The 21799-nt window shown below is 40.1% G+C and overlaps 1 protein-coding gene across 2 annotated transcripts; it reads right to left on the reverse strand.

Annotated features, from left to right (window-relative positions):
* Positions 1-17: 17 nt before the first annotated feature.
* Positions 18-18089, reverse strand: LOC109459497 (membrane-spanning 4-domains subfamily A member 6A). Of its 2 annotated transcripts, XM_074336437.1 has the most exons (7): positions 17931-18089; positions 16412-16562; positions 14869-15003; positions 12803-12859; positions 3363-3578; positions 1070-1171; positions 18-259 (listed from the first exon to the last, which is right to left on the reverse strand). In XM_074336437.1, exons 2-7 carry the CDS (start codon positions 16553-16555, stop codon positions 164-166), a joined length of 750 nt encoding a protein of 249 aa, XP_074192538.1. In that variant the 5' UTR covers positions 16556-16562; positions 17931-18089; the 3' UTR covers positions 18-163. The 2 variants fall into 2 exon arrangements, with proteins under 2 accessions (XP_074192538.1, XP_074192539.1); XM_074336438.1 differs by lacking the exon at positions 1070-1171 and having other exon boundaries at positions 17931-18071.
* Between the last annotated feature and the right edge of the window lie 3710 nt (positions 18090-21799).

Consider the following 21799-nt stretch of genomic DNA (forward strand, 5'->3'; position numbering starts at 1 on the left):
TGGCAAGGAAACAAATATTGGTGTTTTTCATTTTTTTATTTTTTATGTTTATTACATAAAACTACATTTCAGGGAACTCCAACTTTGCTTTCTTCGGTTGGATTTCTTTGGTTGATTTTCATACATTATCATGAAGACCAAATTTCTGATGAATATTTTCCCCCTAAGAAGTCAATAGTTCTTCATATCCAGAGTCGAAAGTTGCCTTTGTGATCATGCCAGGTTTATTCTTATGACTCAGAGTCAGAAAACGCACACTCTAGAAGAAACAAAATATGTTAGTTTTTCAGGTTTCACTAGGATTCAGCTTAGTGCATATATTTATCTTGATGCCGTCTCCTTCAAACTTTATACATAGAACTCTCAGGTATTCCAGGATTGGTAAACCATGTTATTAAGTTCTTTAAATAACTGCTATTCATCAGCTTACTATTCATTCTACTTTCTATAATAAACTTTTGGATAGATCAAAAGTTTTTAATTCAGTTAAATAAAGCCATGGATCCTTGATGGTGGTAGGGTGGTATCCCATGGATTTGAGCCAATAATTTTTTAAAATATCTTTTAGGGAGGAAAAAATTAAAATGACAGAAAAGGAAAATCAGAGCAGTAAATAGGACATTTACTGAATCCAGCCATAGGTGCAAATGCCCTTTACCAAGTCAAGACTGTTAAAGACACTAGTGGCTGTGGCAAAAAGTGTTCCTGCCCGGAAGAGAGGCAAATGACATGTTCTAGTGACATGAGCACAGGCACAAACTCATAGCACAACGCTTGACAAATCATTTAACATCCCAGGTTTCTGCATTTACAAAACAGGAAGATCAAACCGGTTGATTTCTCAGATTCAACTATCTTCCCATGCAGTGAATCCTTAGCTGGTCAGCGACTGAATTGCAATCTGCTTTTGTTATCTAACTGTCATCCCTCACCATCAAACCACCTCCCATGTGTATCTCATGACCAGCAACTGATTGAGCCTTCTGCCACTCTTGCTGACATAGCTCAACACAACCCAGAAACAGAAATACAGCAGGCATGACTCAGGGAGGCCGGCAATCACACTCACATCAGGGAAGTCAGAGTGAGCCTGTTTCCACCAAATCCCAGCCACAAGCACAGCTAAGCACAGCTCCAGCACTGTACAAATCATCGTCATGGACAGCATTCCCTAAAATACAGGAAATACGAGATTGGTGATGCTTAAGTCACAGAAGCTTTCTTGCCTTGTTGGGAGGTGACTGTAGCCACAAAGATTGCCTCAATCACCAAAGAATGATTGAGGACACCATCAGGAAGAGAACACTGCTCCTTCCAAGCCTAATAATTGGCTCAATTTAATCCCTTTGCTCATTTATTTCCTTGAGAGGAACAGGAAAGCTGGGCAGTAACTCAGTCAACTCATGCGCTTTATAAACTTGTTTCTTACCTCTCTGAGACACAGCTAAATCTGACCATGCTGTTCACTCAGTGAAAAAGAAGACTGGTGAAATAACACCCAAGACTGAGAAGGCAAGCTCCCAATCTAGCTGCATCTCTACCGCTTAATACCATGTTTCCCAAAAATAAGACCTACCAGGACCATTAACTCTAATGCGTCTTTTGGAACAAAAATTAATATAAGACCCATTCTTATTTTACTATAAGACTGGGTCTTATATAATAATATAATATAATATAATATAATATAATATAATATAATATATATATATATATATATATATATATATATATATATATATATATAATATCACTGGGTCTTATATTGATTTTTGCTCCAAAAGACGTATTAGAACTGATTGTCTGGCTAGGTCTTATTTTCAGGGAAACACAGCAGCTGTGTCAGTGAGCCTGAACAAGTCTCTACTTCTCTAGCTTCCATTTCCTCATTTATCAAATGTGCATAATGATAATTCCTTCTCAGAGATTTGTGAAAATCAGTGAGGTTTTGACTATACAAGCCCTTTGTAAAATTCAATATTAACACCCTCTTTTATCTATTTGAACCCTTTGGGATGGGTTTCCTTAGCCTTTCTTGAATGAAGTAAAAGTTAGAATAATCAAGATAGTAAACTGCCATATTTGCTAACAACTCAAAACAACTCAACAAAGGTACTGTACCAAGAAGGTAAGTGCTACCATTTTTGTCCTGAGGCATCATTCATGCAGAACTGACCACTTGATAGAACAGAAGAGAAAACATGATTGCAGAAAACTCTAGTTTATTTATACACAATTAAAGAGGAAATATAACGTGTCTATATTACCTAGAAATTTTCCTAACAAGCAAGCTCAATATAATCTCTTTTATTTACAATGTAAAATTATACCATAATTAATTCATGCTTTACAACACAAATCCCTCCCAAACTTCTCTGCAAATTTTCCAAGGTGGAGTTGGCTTTGCCAGATGTTGGTTTCTATCAATTACTATCAACCTCATTTGCATGTACTTTTTAAATTATATCATTAACGTGGGGCCAACTTAACCAGCTCTGTTTTTATCTGGTCATCCTCCACTGTGTCCTTGTCTTAACTCACTTTTATGATTGCAGGACAATAAATATTCTGCATCCTCTTTATTTTTATGTCACCTGTTTTTTTCTTTAATGTGTTGCTGACCTATATATATGTCCCTTAATGTTCCAACTTAAGACACTTTGTTTCTGTTAGCCACATTTCATTGCTTTTCTTCCTCCAATAATGACAATCATTATTAGTTAACATCCTCCATCTTCCTATATTTTTAATTTAATAAATCCCGCCTCTGTATGTGGTAAGAAAAACAATAATGATGTCGCCTTTAGACCTGATCAATACCACTCATCAGTGTAACCAGTGGGAGGAGGAGAAGCCCTCACCTTCAAGTCCCGTATTTCCTATTCTCCATTTCTCAGCGCTGGGCCTGATGTCTGCTCAGAGCAAGTTAATACTCTACCCACCACACAAACATACCATATTTCCTTGTTGGCATTTCCTGATCACTTGGGTCTTTCTGTTATTTTGCCTTTTTAAATTCACTACTCCATGAACCAAGATTTTCAGTTTGACGAACTCATATTTTATGCCTCTAACAATAGAATCAGTTTGAGTAGTAAGAAACTCTAGCAACAATAAGTTTTAGTTTTTCATCATCAGTCTTATTTAACATTTACTCTTTAATTCTACTCTATTAGTGGGTAATCCCATAGCCTACCCCTTTTGTCTCAGTTATGTAGTTCCCTCTACTTTACACAGACTTGGCCTTCCCCCAGATACCCAAATCAGAAAGAATTAGAGAAATTTTCGAAAGAAGGGGTAACAAGAAGTCAAGTCTTTAAGAAACCTCATAAGATTGGAACATCCCATCTAAAAATACTTACAGCCAGAAGACTGATGATAATGGGGCAGGACCTGTAAGAGTCATCTGTGATAGAATCATAGTAGTAAAAACTATGGTGTTCCGATGATACATTCTCGTGGTTCAAGTAACACATCTGTAAGGCAGGACTCAAAGTGGCCATGTTGACAGAGAGAAGAAGGAAACCCACTAGAGCAGCTAGAATGCTCAGAATGTTTGCAGCCAGGCTGCTCTGAACCTGAAAGAGAAATGCTGAGTAAGTCTCACTCCTAACAAGCAACAAATGTCTCTTAACCCTCTTTGTCAATGCATTGCAAAAATGTGTACTCTCTGTGTCCCTTAAGAAGGTCTAAAATTGATAGACCTAAACCTGTATGTCTCCCCAGTGCCTAGCAACATTTCTGAATCTAGAAGGGAAAGCTTGGCTAAGTGAATGAATCAACAAAATGTTCTCCCTAGGCATGACTTCAGTAGGGTGGCAGAGACTATTGCTCTCCTAAATTCTTCTTCTTTTTTTTTTTTTTAAGATTTTTTTGGAGAAGGGGAACAGGACTTCATTGGGGAACAGTGTGTACTTTCAGGCCTTTTTTCCAAGTCAAGTTGTTGTCCTTTCAGTCTTAGTTGTGGAGGGCGCAGCTCAGCTCCAGGTCCAGTTGCTGTTTTTTCTAGCTACAGGGGGCACTGCCCACCATCCCCTGCAGGAGTCGAGGAATTGAACTGGCAACCCCGCGGTTCAGAGCCCGTGCTCCAACCAACCGAGCCATCTGCGAGGCAGCTCAGCTCAAGGTGCCGTGTTCAACCCCAGCCGCAGGGAGCCGAGCCCACCATCCCTTGTGGGACTCGAGGAGCCCAACCGGCAACCTTGTGGTTGAGAGCCCACTGGCCCATGTGGGAATCGAACCGGCAGCCTTCAAAGTCAGAAGCATGGAGCTCCAACCACCCGAGCCACCTGGCCGGCCCTCCTACATTCTTCACTCTGGAGGACAGCAAGGCTCTATAAGGCTATGCCTGCAAAATCCCCAAGAGAGTGTGGTCAAAGGCAGATGTGGTTTCTTGCTCCTCCAGCTCACTCAGAAACCCCTTATGGAAGCATCAGTCACACAGAGAAGGTAGGTGAAGCAACTCACTCTTCCTTGCACACAACCTCTCTTAAATACACACACACACACACACACACATACACACACACACACAAAGATGAGTACGGGGACATAGTTCTCAGTCTCAGGTGGGCCCTGTGTCTTGACAGCTCTGGTTGGCCATGTCCAGGGCCACATATAGATGGCTGTAGACAGAGTTATAGACTCAGAGGATGGTATATGTGAGTGACAACGTGAGGTAGAAGGAAGAGGTCTGGCCTGGATGTCAGAAAACCACGGTCACAGTACTAGCTTTGCCTTTGATGATCTCAGGTTTCTTGGGTACTCAGTTCCTCCATTTCCCACTCTGGGTCTCATTTCTTCACTTATGAAGTGAGGAGAATGAATAAACTAATCTCATAAATGGCTTTCCTTCTACCCCAACTCACAGAAGGGGGAATTAAGACCTTCTGTAGTTATAGACATGTGTGGTCCAGGGCACACCCAATAGCTATAAATTAGAACACTACCTAACCCTATTTAGACCCCTTTTCTTTTAGGGTCTCAGCAGTTGGAACTTTGGGGCACAGTAGAAGATAGACAGGGCATTTTACTCTTTCAAACCTTAACTCCCCAAGATAATGACTAAAGTACATGCTTCTGGGCCTCCTGATAGCCAGCAACAGTCATGATGCCTGGAGTATATATTTCCTAGAATAATGTAGATTTGTTCTGGGAAAACACATTTCTTCAACCTCAAAAACGGACTGCTATGATGTCTGACCACAGTAGAGTTCACTACAGCATAGATGATGCTGCTGAGTCAGAGCCTATGTAAGACCTCATCTTTGAGCTTCCTGCCATGTTCACTGTGCTTTGTTCTTCTCTAGAGTAAGAACCCCATATGATCCCCTGAAAACCTATAAACATTATTCTTGTATTGTACTACTTAATATGGTGGTCACTGGTCACATGGGCTTTTTAGATTTAAAGTAAACTAAACTAAAATTTAAAATTCACTTCCTCGATAGGACTAGCTACATTTCAATTTATCCATAGCCACACATGACTACTATATTGGAAAGCATGGATATTGCATTTTTATCATCATAGAAAGTTCTATTGGACTGCACTAATATAGTAGTGTGAGTCTAGGTGAAGTTTCCAAATAATCATCTCTAAATTTTGATAAAAGAAAGAGAGATATTCTCTAATTTCTCTAATTTCTTGATGCCTAAAGGAGATTTTTGTAGCCAAAACTTCCAAATTGAGTTTCTGTTCTACTGCATTATACGGCAATCTCACAGTGACCCTCCCAACACCAAATAACTTGAGGGATTTAGGACTGAGTAAAGATGTAGTGAACTTTTACTGATTAGAAATCTCCTGAGATGATGTCATAAAAACGGCGGCATGAGGTGAGCCTCATGAAATTGTCTCTGTAATTTACAACAAATTGAATAACTGTAACTCCACAAAGGACTCCCTGCACAGCAGACATGCAAGACTAAGAAGCGCACTATTGAAATCATCTAAAGGTGGGCAAATTGTGCGAGTGGGGGAGGAGGGAAGGGAGAATGGCAGAGACAGAGCCGCGCAGGCGAAGGACTCAGCTATAGCTTGGTGCTCTGAGCTTGCTACATTCCAGAACTACCACAGCTGTGGGAGAGGGAAGAACTCGGGCTTCTAGGGCTCTGCTTATGGCTCACAGGGCTGAGGGGACAGCATATAACACGGCTGAATCCAACGCTCATGGCAGAGACCTCGGAGCAAAGACTGAGGGAAGAAGGCTGAAAATGGTGCTTTAAGCCCTCACTACCGCAGAGAACGGAAGCCTTAGGCACTGAGATAGCCACCCACTCCCTACCTTCCTAGAGCTTGCCCCACCTCCACCTACCCAGTGCTAGAAGTGGAACAGTAGCTGTGTCAGATCAAAAGAACAGAATATTTGCAGTTCTGAGAACTGTGGTCCCCAGATACAGACTCGCAGCCCAACTAGTTCTGGCAAAGGAGAGGGAGATGTGGAAGCAGGACTGGCTGTGGTGGTGGTTGCTGCCATTGCTCTGGGCCACCTCTCACAACCCACCCCACCCCTGTCCTCGCCTATCTGGGCGGATCCCTGCAGGAATAAACAGAGCTGCTGAAACACACAGGCTCTGAATATGGTGCAGGAAGAGCTTTGGAACTTCAGAAGCTCTCCACATACCCCTATGGAGGAGACGCCCTTTGATCCAGGCGAATTGCTCACAGAGGAGAAGCCCACCTTCCAGGGAACTCCACCCCCATTATGTGAGAAACTGAAACAGTGCAGAGAAAATATAACACTACAGTGTGAGAGAGAATAAAAGGCTGTAGTCAGAGAGAAAATAAAACATTCTACCAACACCTACTGGAAAACAAAAGAAAGACCTCTTTCTATCAACCTGTTGCAGAACCCACCCCTGTAGATGTCTAGGAACAGAAATAATAAATCATTAATTGCCATGAATAACCAAGGTAACAAGACAGCTCAGGAAGAAAATGAAAACTCTTCAGAAAATGAACTTAACAACATGGAAATGTGTGAGTTAAACGACAGAGAATTGAATATTGCAGTTCTTAAAAATCTCAACGAGATGCAAGAAAACAGACAGGCAGTTTAATGAACTCAGAAACACAATCAAAGAACAAAATGAACATTTACCAAAGAGATTGAAATTTTTAAAAAGAAATAGAATTTCTGGAGATTAAGAACTCAATAAAAGAAATAAATAATGAAATAGCCAGCTTAGGTAGTAGAGTTGATCAGATGGAGGAAAAAATCAGTGACATCAAAGATAGAAATCTGGAAATGACACGATAGAAGAAGAAAGAGACTCGAGACTTAAAAGAAATGAAAGAACTCTACAAGAACTTTCTGACTCCATCAGAAAGAGCAATATAAGATATATAATGGGCATATGAGAAGGAGAAGAAAGAGAGAAGGGAACAGAGAGTATATTCAAACAAATAGTTAATGAGAATTTCCCAAACTTTGGAAAGAACTGGATCCTCGATCCAAGAAGCAAATACAACACCTAATGACCTCAACCCCAACAGGCCTTTTCCAAGGCACATTGTATTGAAGTTGTAAAAAATTAACGATGAAGAAAGAATCCTCAAGGCAGCCAGGGAAAAGAAGATGGTAACCTACAAAGGAAAGCCCATTAGATTATTATCAGATTTTTCAGCAGAAACTCTACAAGCCCAAAGGCAGTGGAATCAAATATTCAAACTATTGAGAGAAATTGTGAGCCAAGAATAATATACCCAGCAAAGATATCCTTTAGATATGAAGGAGGAATAAAGACCTTTCCAGACATACAGAAGCTGAGGGACTTTTCCAACACATGACCTGCACTAAAAGAAATACTGAAGGAGGCTATTTGACCAGCATAAATAGTGATAATTTGTGACAACCAAAACATAAAGGGGGTGGGGGAAGTAAAGGCCTGAACCGGAATATGGGAATGGAGAAAGTAAGCATGCTGAAGAAAATGGAATATGCTTAATATGAAACTTTCTTTTACATAAACTTAATGGTAACTGCTCAAAAAAAATCCAGAACTGAAATACATAACGTAAAAAAAGAAACAGAGGGAAAAATCATAGAATACCACCACTCAGAAATAATAGACAACAACAAAAAGGCAAAGAAACAATGGAGAGAGTCTTACCAGAAAGCCAAAGATAGAATGATAGGAAATCCTCACATATCAATAATCACCCTAAATGTAAATGGGCTGAACTCACCAATAAAAAGGCATAGAGTAGCAGATTGGATCAAAAAACTAAACCCAACCACACGCTGCCTCCAAGAGACACATCTCAGCTACAAGGACAAACATAGATTCAAAGCAAAAGGGTGGACAATGCAAGCAATTGGTATCCAGAGAAAATCGGGTGTAGCGATACTGATATCAGATGAAACAGACTTCAGGATAAAAAAGGTAACAAGAGACAAAGATGGACATTTCATGATGAAAAAAGAGACTATACAACAAGAAGACATAACAGTCATCAATATTTATGCCCCCAATAAGGGAGCACTGAAATATACCAAGAAATAACTAACAGAACTAAAGGGAGAAATTGACCAAAACACAATTATATAGGGTACCTAAATACATCATTGACAGCTATGGATAGATCATCCAAACAGAACATAAATAAAGAAATAGCAGTCCTAAATGACACATTAGATGAAATGGACATAATTGACATATATAGAGCACTTCATCCTAGAACACCAGACTATACATTTTTTTCTAGTGTACATGGAACATTCTCATGGATAGACAATATATTGGGACATAAAACTAGCCTCAGCAAATTTAAGAAGATTGAAATCATACCAAGCATATTCTCTGATCACAAGGCTTTGAAATTGGATATCAACTGCAAAAAGAAAGCAGGAAAAAACACAAATATGTGGAGATTAAACAACATACTTTTAAAGAACGAGCAGGTCACAGAAGAAATAAGAGGAGAGATCAAAAGATACATAGAAACAAACGTAAATAAAAATACATTCTGCCAAAATTTTTGGGATGCAGAGAAAGCAGTTTTAAGCGGGAAATTTATATCATTACAGGCCTATCTCAAGAAACAATAAAAATCCCAGATAAATAACTTCACGTTACAACTTAAAGAACTAGAAAAAGAAGAACAAATGAAACCCAAGATCAGCAGAAGGAAATAATAAAAATCAGAGCAGAACTCAATGAAACAGAGAATAAAAAGACAATAGAAAAATTAATGTGACAAAGAGCTGGTTCATTGAAAAGATTAATAAAATTGACAAACCCTTGGCCAGACTCATTAAGATAAAAAGAGAAAAGACACTAATAAACAAAATCAGAAATGAAAGAGGAGACGTTATCACCGAAATACATAGGATCATCCAAGAATACTATGAAGGAGTATATGCCACCAAATTCAATAACCTAGAAGAAATGGACAAGTTCTTAGAAACATATAGCCTTCCTAAGCTGAAACACGAAGAATTGGAAAACCTAAATAGACTGATCACCAGTAAGAAAATTGAATCAGTCATCCAAAACTTTCCCAAAAGCAAAAGTCTGGGACCAGATGACTGCACTCGTGAATTCTACCAAACCTTCAAAGAATATCTAATAACTGTGCTACTCAAACTCTTCCAAAAAGTTGAAAAAGAGACAGTACTCTCTAACTCATTTTATGAGGCCAACATTACTCTGATACCAAAACCTGGTAAGGATAACACACAAAAAAGAGAACTACAGACCAATATCTCTGATGAATACAGATGCAAAAATCCTAAACAAAATTCTAGCAAATCGAATGCAACAATGCATTAAAAAGAGTATTCATCATCACCAAGAGGGGTTCATCCCAGGGGCGTAAGAATGGTTCAACATATGCAAATCCATCAATGTGATACATCACATAAACAAAATACAGGACAAAAATTATATTATATCAATTGATGCAGAAAAAAGCTTTTGACAATACAACATCCATTTATGATTAAAACACTTAATAAAATAGGTATAGAAGGAAAATACTTTAACATAATAAGGCCATATATGACAAACCTTCAGCTAATATCATAATTAATGGTGAAAAACTGAAGCCCTTTGCTCTACATTCAGGATCATGTAGGGCTGTGCCCTATCACCTCTGCTTTTCAACTTAGTGTTGGAAGTCCTCGCCAGAGCAATCAGGCAAGAGAAAGAAATAAAAGGCATCCAAATTGGGAATGAAGAAGTTAAATTGTCACTTTTTGCAGATGACATGCTGCTATATATAGAAAACCCTAAAGACTCCACCAAAAAAACTATTAGAAACAATAAACGAATACCGTAAAGTTGCCAGCTACAAAATCAACATACAAAAGTCCATTGCATTCCTACATACTAACAATGAAATCTCAGAAAAAGAAATAAAAAACACTTCCTTTTGTAATTGTAATTGCAACAAAAAGAATATGATACCTAGGAATAAACTTAACCAAGGATGTAGAAGAACTATATGCTGAAAACTATAAGACATTTTTGAAAGAAATTGAAGACACAAAGAAATGGAAAGGCATGCCATGCTCATGGATTTTAAGAATCAACATAGTTAAAATGGCCGTATTACCCAAAGCTATTTACAGATTTAATGCAATCCCCATCAAAATCCCAATAGCATTTTTTAAAGAAATACAACAAAAAAATCATCAGATTTATGTGGAACCACAAAAGACCCCGAATAGTCAAAGCAATCCTAAGAAAAAAGAACAATGCTGGAGGTATCACACTCCCTGACTTTAGCATGTACTACAGGGCAAAAATAATCAAAACAGCATGGTATTGGCAGAAAAACAGATACACAGACCAATGGACTAGAACTGAGAATCCAGAAATAAACCCACATAAATATGGACAGATCATTTTTGACAAAGAAGCAAAAAACATACAATGGAGAAAAGACAGCCTCTTTAATAAATAGTGCTGGGGGAATTGGAAAGCCACATGCAAAAGAATGAAACTGGACTGCTATCTGGCACCGTGTACCAAAATTAATTCAAAATGGATCAAACCTAAACATAAGACTTGAAACAATAAACTGCATAGAAGAAAACATAGGTACTAAACTTATGGACCTTGGGTTCAAAGAGCATTTTATGAATTTAACTCTCAAGGCAAGGGAAGTAAAAGCTAAAATAAATGAATGGGACTATATCAAACTTAAAAGCTTCTGCGTAGCAAAAGAAACAATCAACAAAATAAAGAGGCAACCAACTGAATGGGAGAAGATTTTTGCAAAGAGTGCCTCCGATAAGGGGCCAATATCCAAAATATACAAGGAACTCATACAACTCAACAACACAAAAACAAACAACCCAATTGAAAAATGGGCAGAGGACCTGAAGAGACGTTTCTCCAAAGAGGACATACAAATGGCCAATTGACATATGAAAAAATGCTCAACATCACTAATCATCAGAGAAATGCAAACAAAAACCACAATGTGGTATCACCTCACCCCAGTTAGAATGTCTATCAACAAGACAAATAGTAACAAGTGTTGGAGAGGCTGTGGAGAAAAAGGAACCCTCATACACTGTTGGTGGGAATGCAGATTGGTGCAGCCGTTATGGAAGGCAGTGTGGAGGGTCCTCAAAAAATTAAGAATAGAATTACCTTATGACCCAGGAATTCCTCTCCTGTGTATCTACCCCCAAAATCTGAAAACATTTATCCATAAAGACATGTGTGCTCCAATGTTCATTGCAGCTTTATTTATGGTGGCCAAGACATGAAAACAACCAAAATGTCCTTCAATAGATGAATGCATAAAGAAGTTGTGGTATATATACACAATGGAATACTATTCAGCAGTAGGAAAAGATGAAATAGGAGCATTTGTGACAACATGGATGGATCTTGAAAGTATAATGCTAAGTGAAATAAGTCAGACAGAAAACGTAGAGAACCATGTGATTTCACTGATATGTAGTACATAAAACTGAAAACAACAAAAGAACAAGACAAACAAATGAAGAAACAAAAACTCATACACATAGACAATAGTGTAGGGGTTACCAGAGAGTAAGGGGGAGGGGGCTCTAGAAGAGAGTAAACGCAGTATAATATATGGTGATGGAAAGAGAACTGACTCTGGGGGGTGAACACACAATGTGAGATATAAATAATGTATTACAGAATTATACACCTGGAATGTATGTAACTTTATTAGCAATTGTCACCCCAATAAACTTTAATTAAAAAAAAAGAAATCTCCTATAATCCAGTTTTCCTCTCCCTGTCACTTCCATTTCTGGTTTTCCCTAGAAAGAGTTAAAAGCAGATAAAGTTATTTTCTTAGCCTATGCAAATGACTAATGATAACTTTCAGGACTCAAGAGTTCATATTTAAATCCAATAAAGTTATCACCTTTCAGATCAGATAGATAAAAAAATGAGAAATAATTCCTCACATGAACATTTTGACTAGGTTTTCTCAAGGGTTCTGACAGATATCTGGGCTTAAGTAGTGAATCCACAACAAATAGCTGTCTTTAAAACACTGTCAGCTTCTTTGTTATTGAAGATTTAAATCTGAAGGCCAGTTACCACCAAAGGGCATTATCAGGAGGCAGACTTTCTGTAAGAAACTCCCAGGCACTGATCTATGGTATAGTACGATACCCTGAATGAGGATTGTGATCTAGGGTACAGTGGTTTCAGGAATGTGTGCTGGACAGGGCCTATAGATGATCCAAGCTCCACTCCCAACTCAATCAAACATCCGTCCTGACTCTGCAAAGTAGAGAGATTGACCATGAAGAGTTCATTTTGATCCATTAAGTTGTGGGTTACATAGTTCTCATACTCACCAAAGACTTAGTTGACTTTTTCTCCGTGATGATTGACAGAGATCCAGAAATGACAAACTACCCAGAAAGGAGAGAAAATGATCAAGTAAGTGTCTATGTACAGATATAACAACAACATTATTATCGTGGTGTTTATGGAAAACTCCCATGGGAAAAGCCCTGGGGAACGAATAACTGAAGATACAAAGATCCCCTTAAATACACACATATTCAGAAAAGCATGAGAAAAAGCAGATATGAGTAGGAATCTATCCTGATAAACAAAATGAGGGCCTTAAAAGCCAGGAAATAAGGTTTTTCTTTAAATGAGAGAAGAAAGTTTTGAAGTTAGACATTATCTAGAGAAAAACAGAAAGCAATGGTATGGAAAAAGAAAAAAAATGGGGGAAGCTAACAGATATGGGAAGACAGGCATGTACATTTGAAGTTGGTGGTTCCCCAGGCTAAGGTAGAATGAAGACTGAGAACAGAGGAAGGATGAGATTGGCAGAAAACTTTACAGACTGTGTTCAGAAAATCAAAGATATTAATTTCTCTCTCTGGAGCATTACTAATCTAATAGATTTAGGATAGCTAAGGAACAAAAATCCCTTGACAATGCAGAAATGGGACCAAACAGTAAGACAAAAAAAGTTGTAGTTCCAGTAGTCCCAGAATTAAGTAACTTAGGTCTGCCTAAATAAATCCCAGGTCTTAAAAATTGGACAAGGTGCCTCTCCAAATGGGGACTGTGCTTAGTGGCTTGCTTACAAAGAGTAGAGAATAGAAAGAGGAGGGAGGAAATTAACTTTCTGGGGGGAAAAACCTGGAAGACACTATCTCAGCCACATGATCAAGATTAACTTCATTAGTGACAAATCATGTTGATAGCATCTCCTCTTCATAGGAACCGAAACATGAGAAAAATATCAAATGAACAAAAGTTTAGGAACATTCTACAAAAATCCTGGTCAGTGATGCTCAAATCCATCAACATCATCAGGGATGAGGAAAGCCTGAGAAAGTCTAGAGGAACTCTAAGGAGGCAGAATGACTGAATGTAATGTAATATATTTGATGGACTCTTGGAACACAAAAAAGACCTTTGGGGAAAACATGTGCAATCCGAACTTTAATTATTAAAAAGAGCAAAGTGAATTAGGTCAAGAAAAGGTAGACCTGTGGATGCATCACACAAAAAAACAAGTGTAGGGAAGGCAAATGATAGCTACTGAGTGGTGGGAGGCTGATAGAAAAATGATGAAAGAGAACCTTAATTGTGAGAAAGGTTTTGCCCACATCAATCTAGAAGAAAGTTGTTTTCTGAGAAAACAACCACTAACATCCCCTTGATACTATAGACTTGAAGCTGTTTCAGAGGAATTTCCAGGTTATCACTGAAGTATAGACATCTGCCCAGGATGCCCTGGGTGCCACTTAATGCAGCAAAAAGCATTTCAAAGTGCTTCTTTCTCCATGAGTCCCACGAATATGTGGTTTGCCCTGTAAGTGTGTGGTGTCTTTCACCAGTGTTCATTTTACTGTGTAGAAACCTCCTTCCCAACTTTATCCTACTTCACTGTGTCTTGTCTAAACCTGGAGAGAAGCCATTAGCTTCATTATAGCTCCAGATGATGAAGAGAAAAATAAGGTGATCGTCAAAAGAAATGGTTACTTGAGCCAGCTAAGAAGTAGATTTAAAATCAGGTGACTTCTGCCCTCCCACACCACTCAGTTCTTCCTTGGGCTACACATGGAAGAGAAGAAGTTCTTCCATTGACCCCTCACTCCTGGCAGACAGAAATGTAGCAAGGCAAAAAGCCTAGGCCAGGGGTGTCCCAACTGCGGCCCGCAATCCATTGTTAATTGGCCTGCAGCAAATTCCAAAAATATATTTAGTTTACTTAAGTAAACCAGGTGAGGCAATATGTACTTCACCTCGAGTGAGTGGCCCGGCTGTTTGTGTATTTTACCGCATATGGCCCTTGGTGAAAAACGTTGAAAAAGTTTGGACACCCCTGGCCTAGGCTATTGGCATCTTCCTCCCACCTTCCCCCCATCTTGCCCTCCTATAGATCTCAACTCACACACAAGGCTCCTAGGAATGGGTAAGCAGCTTGCAACAGGGTGGAAAACACTTGGGTGAATGGTGGACGGAATGAAGCAGATTTCAAAATGATTCCCAAACTCAACACCATCACCCCACACAGGATCTGGATGGTCTGTTGGGAGAAGAAGGGAGATGGAGGATTAAAATCAGCATTTATGAAGACAGGTCCTCTTCATCTCTCCTACCGTGCTCGTGCATTGTCCCCTTCTGTGGGATCCCAGCAAGGATACAGACACTGTAAAAGCTCTGGAGTGAAAACTCGGAAAAGGTGTTTGGGAGGAGACACTGTTGTGCCATAGAAAACCATTGTCTCGGGGCATCGGGTGGGTGTTCAGCAAGTCTTCCACTGTTTCTCCTCTCTCACCGTGTCTGGTCATGGTCCGTGTCCCAGCTTATGCCAAGTGCTCGACTCTCTTTTCCCCGGCTCTCTGATTTCATTGCTATTAACTCTCCTTTCTACGTCGTATGGGAACAGGGGACATCTGGAAGTCCTCACACCCTCTTGAGCACGGGCAGTGTGGAAGCCCCTCCTTACCTCCTCCAGACCCCACCAGACACAACAACATAGAACCTGACCACCTGGCCGGCTCTGTAACCTCCTCAGCCTGTGGCCCTATAGTCAAGGATCCTGAAGCTCTATCTTAAGAGGTCAAGGTGTCCTCCTTGACACCCACCCCGCATATCTACAGGTCTATTAACATTTACCAAGCAGTTTTCGAAACCTTCTGCTTTATGTGGCTCATGGTAACCTTCATTATTGTATATTTGGCACAAAACCATCTATCCCATCAGGTTCTGAAACCTGATCAAACAGGGTGCCTCACCTCAGATCATATAAGTGTAGAGATAATTTAGGGAGCAAAGCTCTGTATTTCCCTCCCAATCCTAGATATATCATTTCCTCTGCTCTTCCCTCTACTCCATAGAGTTTTGTTTTGTTTTTTAATAAATCATGCCTGAGAGGGGAGAAACAATCAGAAAGTAAATATCATCTCTGTTCTCAAATGAGAAGGAGAAAAGAGATGAAGGAAGTTTATTTTTCCTGTAATTTGCAGCAAGGGAAAAATTTCCTTCACAACATCAGTCAGATTTTCAAGTGTTCAATTGAACACATAGAAACAAATATATACAAAATATATAATTATTTACTACCATAGTTTTGTAAAAAATGTGTAGATGTATAGCTTTTTATATGCCAATTATACCTCAGTAAAGTGTTTTGTTGTTGTTTTTAAAGAAAATGTAGAGAACTACTCTATTGCAAAAATACAGAAACAACAAAAACTCAATTGCTTATATTTGGATTAGAGGAAAAAACATTTTTATTACCATCTTATGTGGAAAAGTTCTGTGGAAATTTCAAATGGCTTCCATTAGTCTTAGATCAATCTGGACCCCTCTGGCAAAACTTAAAAGTCTCCACACTCACTCAAAATGGACCTCCAGTCCCGAGACATAGATAGTTTCTTCCCTTTGTCCCTCACCCCTTCCCACTCCAATATATTCTGAATTGGGCTTACCCCCAAAACTTTAACTTCTGCCTTTAATTTCTTCAGGATATCCTGCCCCTGGTTGGTGGACTTGGGTTTCTCTGTCTGGGGCAAGTTGATTCTATTTGACGTGAGAACTACAACGGTTTCATTGGTCATTGGTTGTGATAACATGATGGTTCTGGAAGAGAAAATAAATTTAGAGCTCCTAGATCTGGATTCCCACAACTTTATATCAGTATTTGCTCATTAGTCCAGAGTTGACCTGTCCTTTAGGGAAGGAAACTGGTAGTATGGAGCTATAAAAACCAAGAAACATTGTTTTCATGAATACTTTTTCATAATACAAAAGGTGCCAAAAAAAAGTATACACATTTTAAGAAAGGCAAAAACTGGATTTGTAATACTCAATATGTACTGATAACAAAAGATGAATACAAGTCATGTGTATACATTTTTTTGGTGCTGCATTTTTTGGCACAGTGCATCCATCATAGATAATCCACATATCACAGGGAGGCAGCAGCATGAATCTTGACAGATCTCAATGTTCAGAGGCAAATGGTCACGCAAAACTTGCAATATGTAGAAATCTCTGTTTCCCTTAGATCCACCAACGGCTGAATTGCCATATATTCGGTGAATTTCCCCTCAAACTTTCCTACCAGTCATGAGCCAACATGAAAAGTATTCTATTCATCAACCTTTTCCTCTTCAGGTTCTGTACAGCTTATACTATCTATGGTCACATACTATTCTTTGGTCTAATAATAATAGCTCTATTATTAGCATTAATCCAATATTTTTATCATATTTTACTAGACATTATCCTGTAGTGCCTTCAATCTTTACAAAACCCTGTAAGTTAGTTAGTTAGTTAGCTAGTTAGTTAGTTAGTAGAACCATGCAATATTTAGGGAAACTCAGAATCAAAAGTTTATTATGAATGGACATAATACACACTTTGCATAAATGTGCGGCATAGAGTGAATGCTGAAGGAATATTTGCAGTTGTTACTCAGGGACGTTTGCACAACTGGGAAGCTGTAGAGCCAGAGGTAGACCCCAGCCACCTGGAACCTTTGCACAATCCACTAGATCATGCTCCCTCTTCCTCCTGTGTCAGAGTTTATTTTGCCTAGAGAAGCAGCACATGCGGTGGTAAGAGAACAAGACTTGGACCGTCACTTGCCAGCCTTAAGGACCAAGTTGCCTGTGGTATTAGTGGCCGGGCTCAGCTCGGGGCTCTTTTCACTGCACTGTTCTCGGCCCATGGACTGCTCCATCTCCATATGGATTTGAATATCTGAAGGGGCAAGATCTGGGCTGCCATTAATCACATGGCTGAGGTAAGGGACTCACCGAGATCACGCAGTTAGAAAACATCAGAAACAGTTACAACCAGATACTCTGTCCCTGTGCTCATTCTATTTTGAAGACACTCTAGTGTGTCTTAACTTGTCTTGAGCAACTTCAAATCAAATGTTCCCTCTGACTGAGTGACAGCAGGGGAGTGGGGAGTTGCAAAGTGTCTGTCAGCATTGCCTACCTGTGCCTGCGGACCTGCTCGTCTGTTCCAGCTGAGCTCTCAGAAATTCCCAGGAGGTTTTAACGCTGGGTTCTCATACGGGTCCTTTCAGAATGTCCTACTTGTTTTCATCTTCTGAAAGTCATCAGCTCTTTCTTAGTCTAGTATTTACAGCCACACAGGATGTGATACTTACAGAATGTAGATTTTTGAAATGTGCCCGCACTTCCCCTTTTTCTAAATCCCTGGCGTCTTCAGAAAAACCACAACTTGAACACACTAGTGATGGGGAGAACATGGAAGTCACGGAGCTCTGGGTGTGAATCGCTACCCCAACACTTCCTACCTCCATGTTGTTAGACAAGACTGTCCTCTTCCCCAAATCTCAATTTTCTAATCTGTTAAATAGGGGAACAATGTCAACACTGGAGATTGGTTACAAAGATTAGAAAAAATGTTTAAAGGCTTATACGCCAAGGACCTTTCAGCAATAGGTAACTAATAATAGTAGTACTGATAAATAATGTTCAATAATATAGTGCTAACCACAGTAATAATAATCGTAATAATGACTATACTGCTTCCAAGGAGCATTCAGTGGTATATAACTAACAATAGTAACAACAGAATGCAGAAAAAGGTATTTGTTACTTATACATACTTTTTTCTTTTTTCCAATTCCTCAGGCTCTGGGCAGGCTAAACACAGCCTTTCAGCCGCCTTTGCCTACTTGTTGCCCGCTACGGCCTTCCTTCTCTGGCCTCTCTCTTTCTCTAAGAAAAGATCTCTGTTCCCTGGAAAATTGGGCAGCTCTAGGGCAGTGGTGAAACTAGACGGGGGACATAGAAGGGGGAGAGTCAGCAGGACCTACACAAATGAACAAAGTCACATTTGGGATAGTTTTGTGAAACAGAGGGTTCCTGTGCCTCTTCGAGCCCTGAGATGGGCATTCTTTGGAAGCTGATTTTGATGTATGGGGCAAGGATGCCAGGGCCAGAGCCAGTCACAGCAGCTGAACAGCCCCATTCCACAAGCTTCCTCCTTTCCTTGGAGGGAATGACAGAAGGAACCCAGGAACACAGTCTGAATCCTCACTGTCACTTCAGGGGCGTGTGAGTTCTGCACATAACACCATAATTTAACTCTTCTGGTGAAGAAAGGCATTAAGAAATACCATTTAAAACGTTGGCTTAGTTCTCAGGACCAGAATGATACAGCTTTCTAAATGCAATCAATGCCCTTGTCTTAAATTCTAGAGATGTGTCTGAGGGAGGGAACAGACTCGCCCTGAAAGCTGTGGAAGAGCAACAAAAGAACCTCCACCTTTCTCTCTCTGGGTTCCTGGCACCCCTTCTCCTTTCCCAAAGTGCCTGCTGCTATTTTCCCATTGTGCCCTTATCACTATCCCAGCATCCAGTGAAACAGCGGGGTACAGCTTTCCTTCTGGACTTTGACAACGAAGGAGCCCAGCCTCTTAAGGGACAACCACAACCACGTTCTCTGTTGTCACACAGCAGCTTAGCCGATTGTCCCCCGTGTCTTTCCTTAAGGAAAGAAGAGTCTGTGAGACTGTGCATCTCTGGGACTGTATATTTCTCTCTATTTAGTCTCCAAAAGAGGGTTTGCAGCCAATGCCAAGATTGCACGTCATAAGATTCCCCACAGTGGGGGACAACTCAAGCCAGGCGGAACCACGTGGAGACCCCCGATGAGCTGCCTTAGAAAGATCTGGGAAGGGGCCTTGCCTCCCCTTCCCCCTGCCTGGGAAAAGCCACTGCTGACTCTGGCTTTCCCCTCTCACCTAATTGTGAGAAAAGCCTTTAGAGAGATAAGATTAAGCTCTCTCTGCTCAGCTCTGTAAAACAATTTCGACATGTGATATATGTCCCTTAAGGGAGTCGCATACCTCACCTCAATGACTTTCTGCTTCGGCTGTTTGGAGACCAACATAATTGGTTTGGGTTGTTTCTATAATGTGATAAATGAGTCTCACAGACCATGTCAGAAACACTGCTACTCCCTTGTATACTTACCAATAAAAACCTCCAGTCAGCTTGATTCTGGGCTCCAGTCTTTCATGATGGTGAGGCCCCTGGCCCTCTGAGATTTAACTGCATTAAGTCTTTGTTTCTTTCTTTCTTAAACACTTAACCCAAGTCACCCCTTCTCTCACCCTCACAGCCCATGTTGCCCTGGACGTGACATTTCTCTTCAGTGTCATTTGCCAATAAACCAAGTAAATCTATCAACTCAAGCAAGGGTTCCTTTTCCAGTCTGTTTTTCTCTGAGTACTATTATAATTTTACCTGAACTCAGAGAGGTTGCAAGGATTGTGCGAGACCAGATTTATTTTGCTTTGGTTGGGCTACATTTTCTATTTCTCTGTGTGCCTTGTGACCCTTTTGGTGAGATTTGGATGTTTGGAAAAAAGCCACCTCCTTCAGTCTCTACAGACTGGCTTTGTAAAGAGGAAGACCTGACCAATCAGCATCGTAGGAGATTCTCCTCAAACCTTTCCTGAGGGTACATCTTCTCTGGAGCCCATATGTTCTTCCCCTGGTGTCTGAGGTACTAGTCTCTCTGGTGTGGTAATAAGCTATGGTGCTTGCCTTTGTTCTCAGCAACCCCAAACTCACATCCAAACTATGCTGGTCCCATCAGCACATGGAGACAGGCAAGAAAGAAACAAATCCCTCCAGTAGCTCCTTGAAAAGCCAGAATGCTAACCATGCTCTCCATTCCTCCTTTCCTCCTGAGAAAGAAGCTGAAAGTTGGGCATTCTTTCCCCATCGCACCACGGGGCCAGGGTCGCCGAGCGGCTACAGTGGCTAAAACACCACACATTGTCCTACCTATTTTAATGCGTCTTGGCTTTGTGCTCACCTGAGGAGCTGCAACCTCTTAACTGGTTTCTGGAGGTCTCACAAAGGCAATTTCATCCACATATTGTTTGTTTGGTGTCTCCATGGGGGAACGGGGTCCTGGGGCTTCTTATTCAGCCATCTTGCTGATGCCCCTCAAGTTGATTTCCTGTAATAAGATCTTATTCTGCTAAGAGGTGGAAAGGCATCCCTTCTACTTGTGGCAGAGCCCTCAAAGCAGCTATTTCGGAATAATTTTGGTGTTCATCTAATAAAACAGGTCCTTGTTCCAAGGACCTCTACTTGGAAAGTGAGAAGGCCCAAATTATTTGGACCCCAAACGACTATCTGGGCCTTTGATTTTTAAGATAGATCTTATTTCTTGAGTACCATCTACACCTCAGCTTTCATCACCTACCTTCCTCTACCTCTCTCCTTCAGCATCAAAGTAATCTTCTTTAAGTCCCTGAGGACATGTTAGTCTCTTAATTATCATGATTACTCCTTCCATTTCATGTCCCCTCTTGTACCCTACACACTAGGAACTCTTGTCTTCTGATATTTCTTATTGAAGCACTTATCATAATCTCTTTAGTGGTACCTTGTTCTTTAGAGTTTTGGAAAACAAAAACTATCAACCAAAAGGCAAAGTCTTTTCTTTCCTCAATTTACATTTTCCTCTACTTCTCGTCTGTTTCCCTACCCTTAATTAATACATTATTTTAAGGAAAAACCTAAGGAAGTCCTCAATGCTTGGAATGAGAAAAATGTTTTATCTTGCAAGAATTTTAGCCTTACTCATACTCTGTGGACAAATCACTATTAGGCAACAGGAAGTATGTGTTAAAAATTCAGCCTGGCAACCTGCTCAGCCTTCAAGGGATTCGGAGAAGGAAGGGGTAGGGTTCAGCACAAGCTACGTATTGCATGACAGTGACGGAGCCTTCTCTTACGTAAATGAGAAGTTTCTTCCCATAATGGAGAAGAAAAGGGAAGTGTGACAGGAAGAAAGGGGAAAACATTGTTTTC

The sequence above is a fragment of the Rhinolophus sinicus genome, linkage group LG06, assembly GCF_036562045.2.
Source record: "Rhinolophus sinicus isolate RSC01 linkage group LG06, ASM3656204v1, whole genome shotgun sequence".
NCBI classification, from domain to species: domain Eukaryota; kingdom Metazoa; phylum Chordata; class Mammalia; order Chiroptera; family Rhinolophidae; genus Rhinolophus; species Rhinolophus sinicus.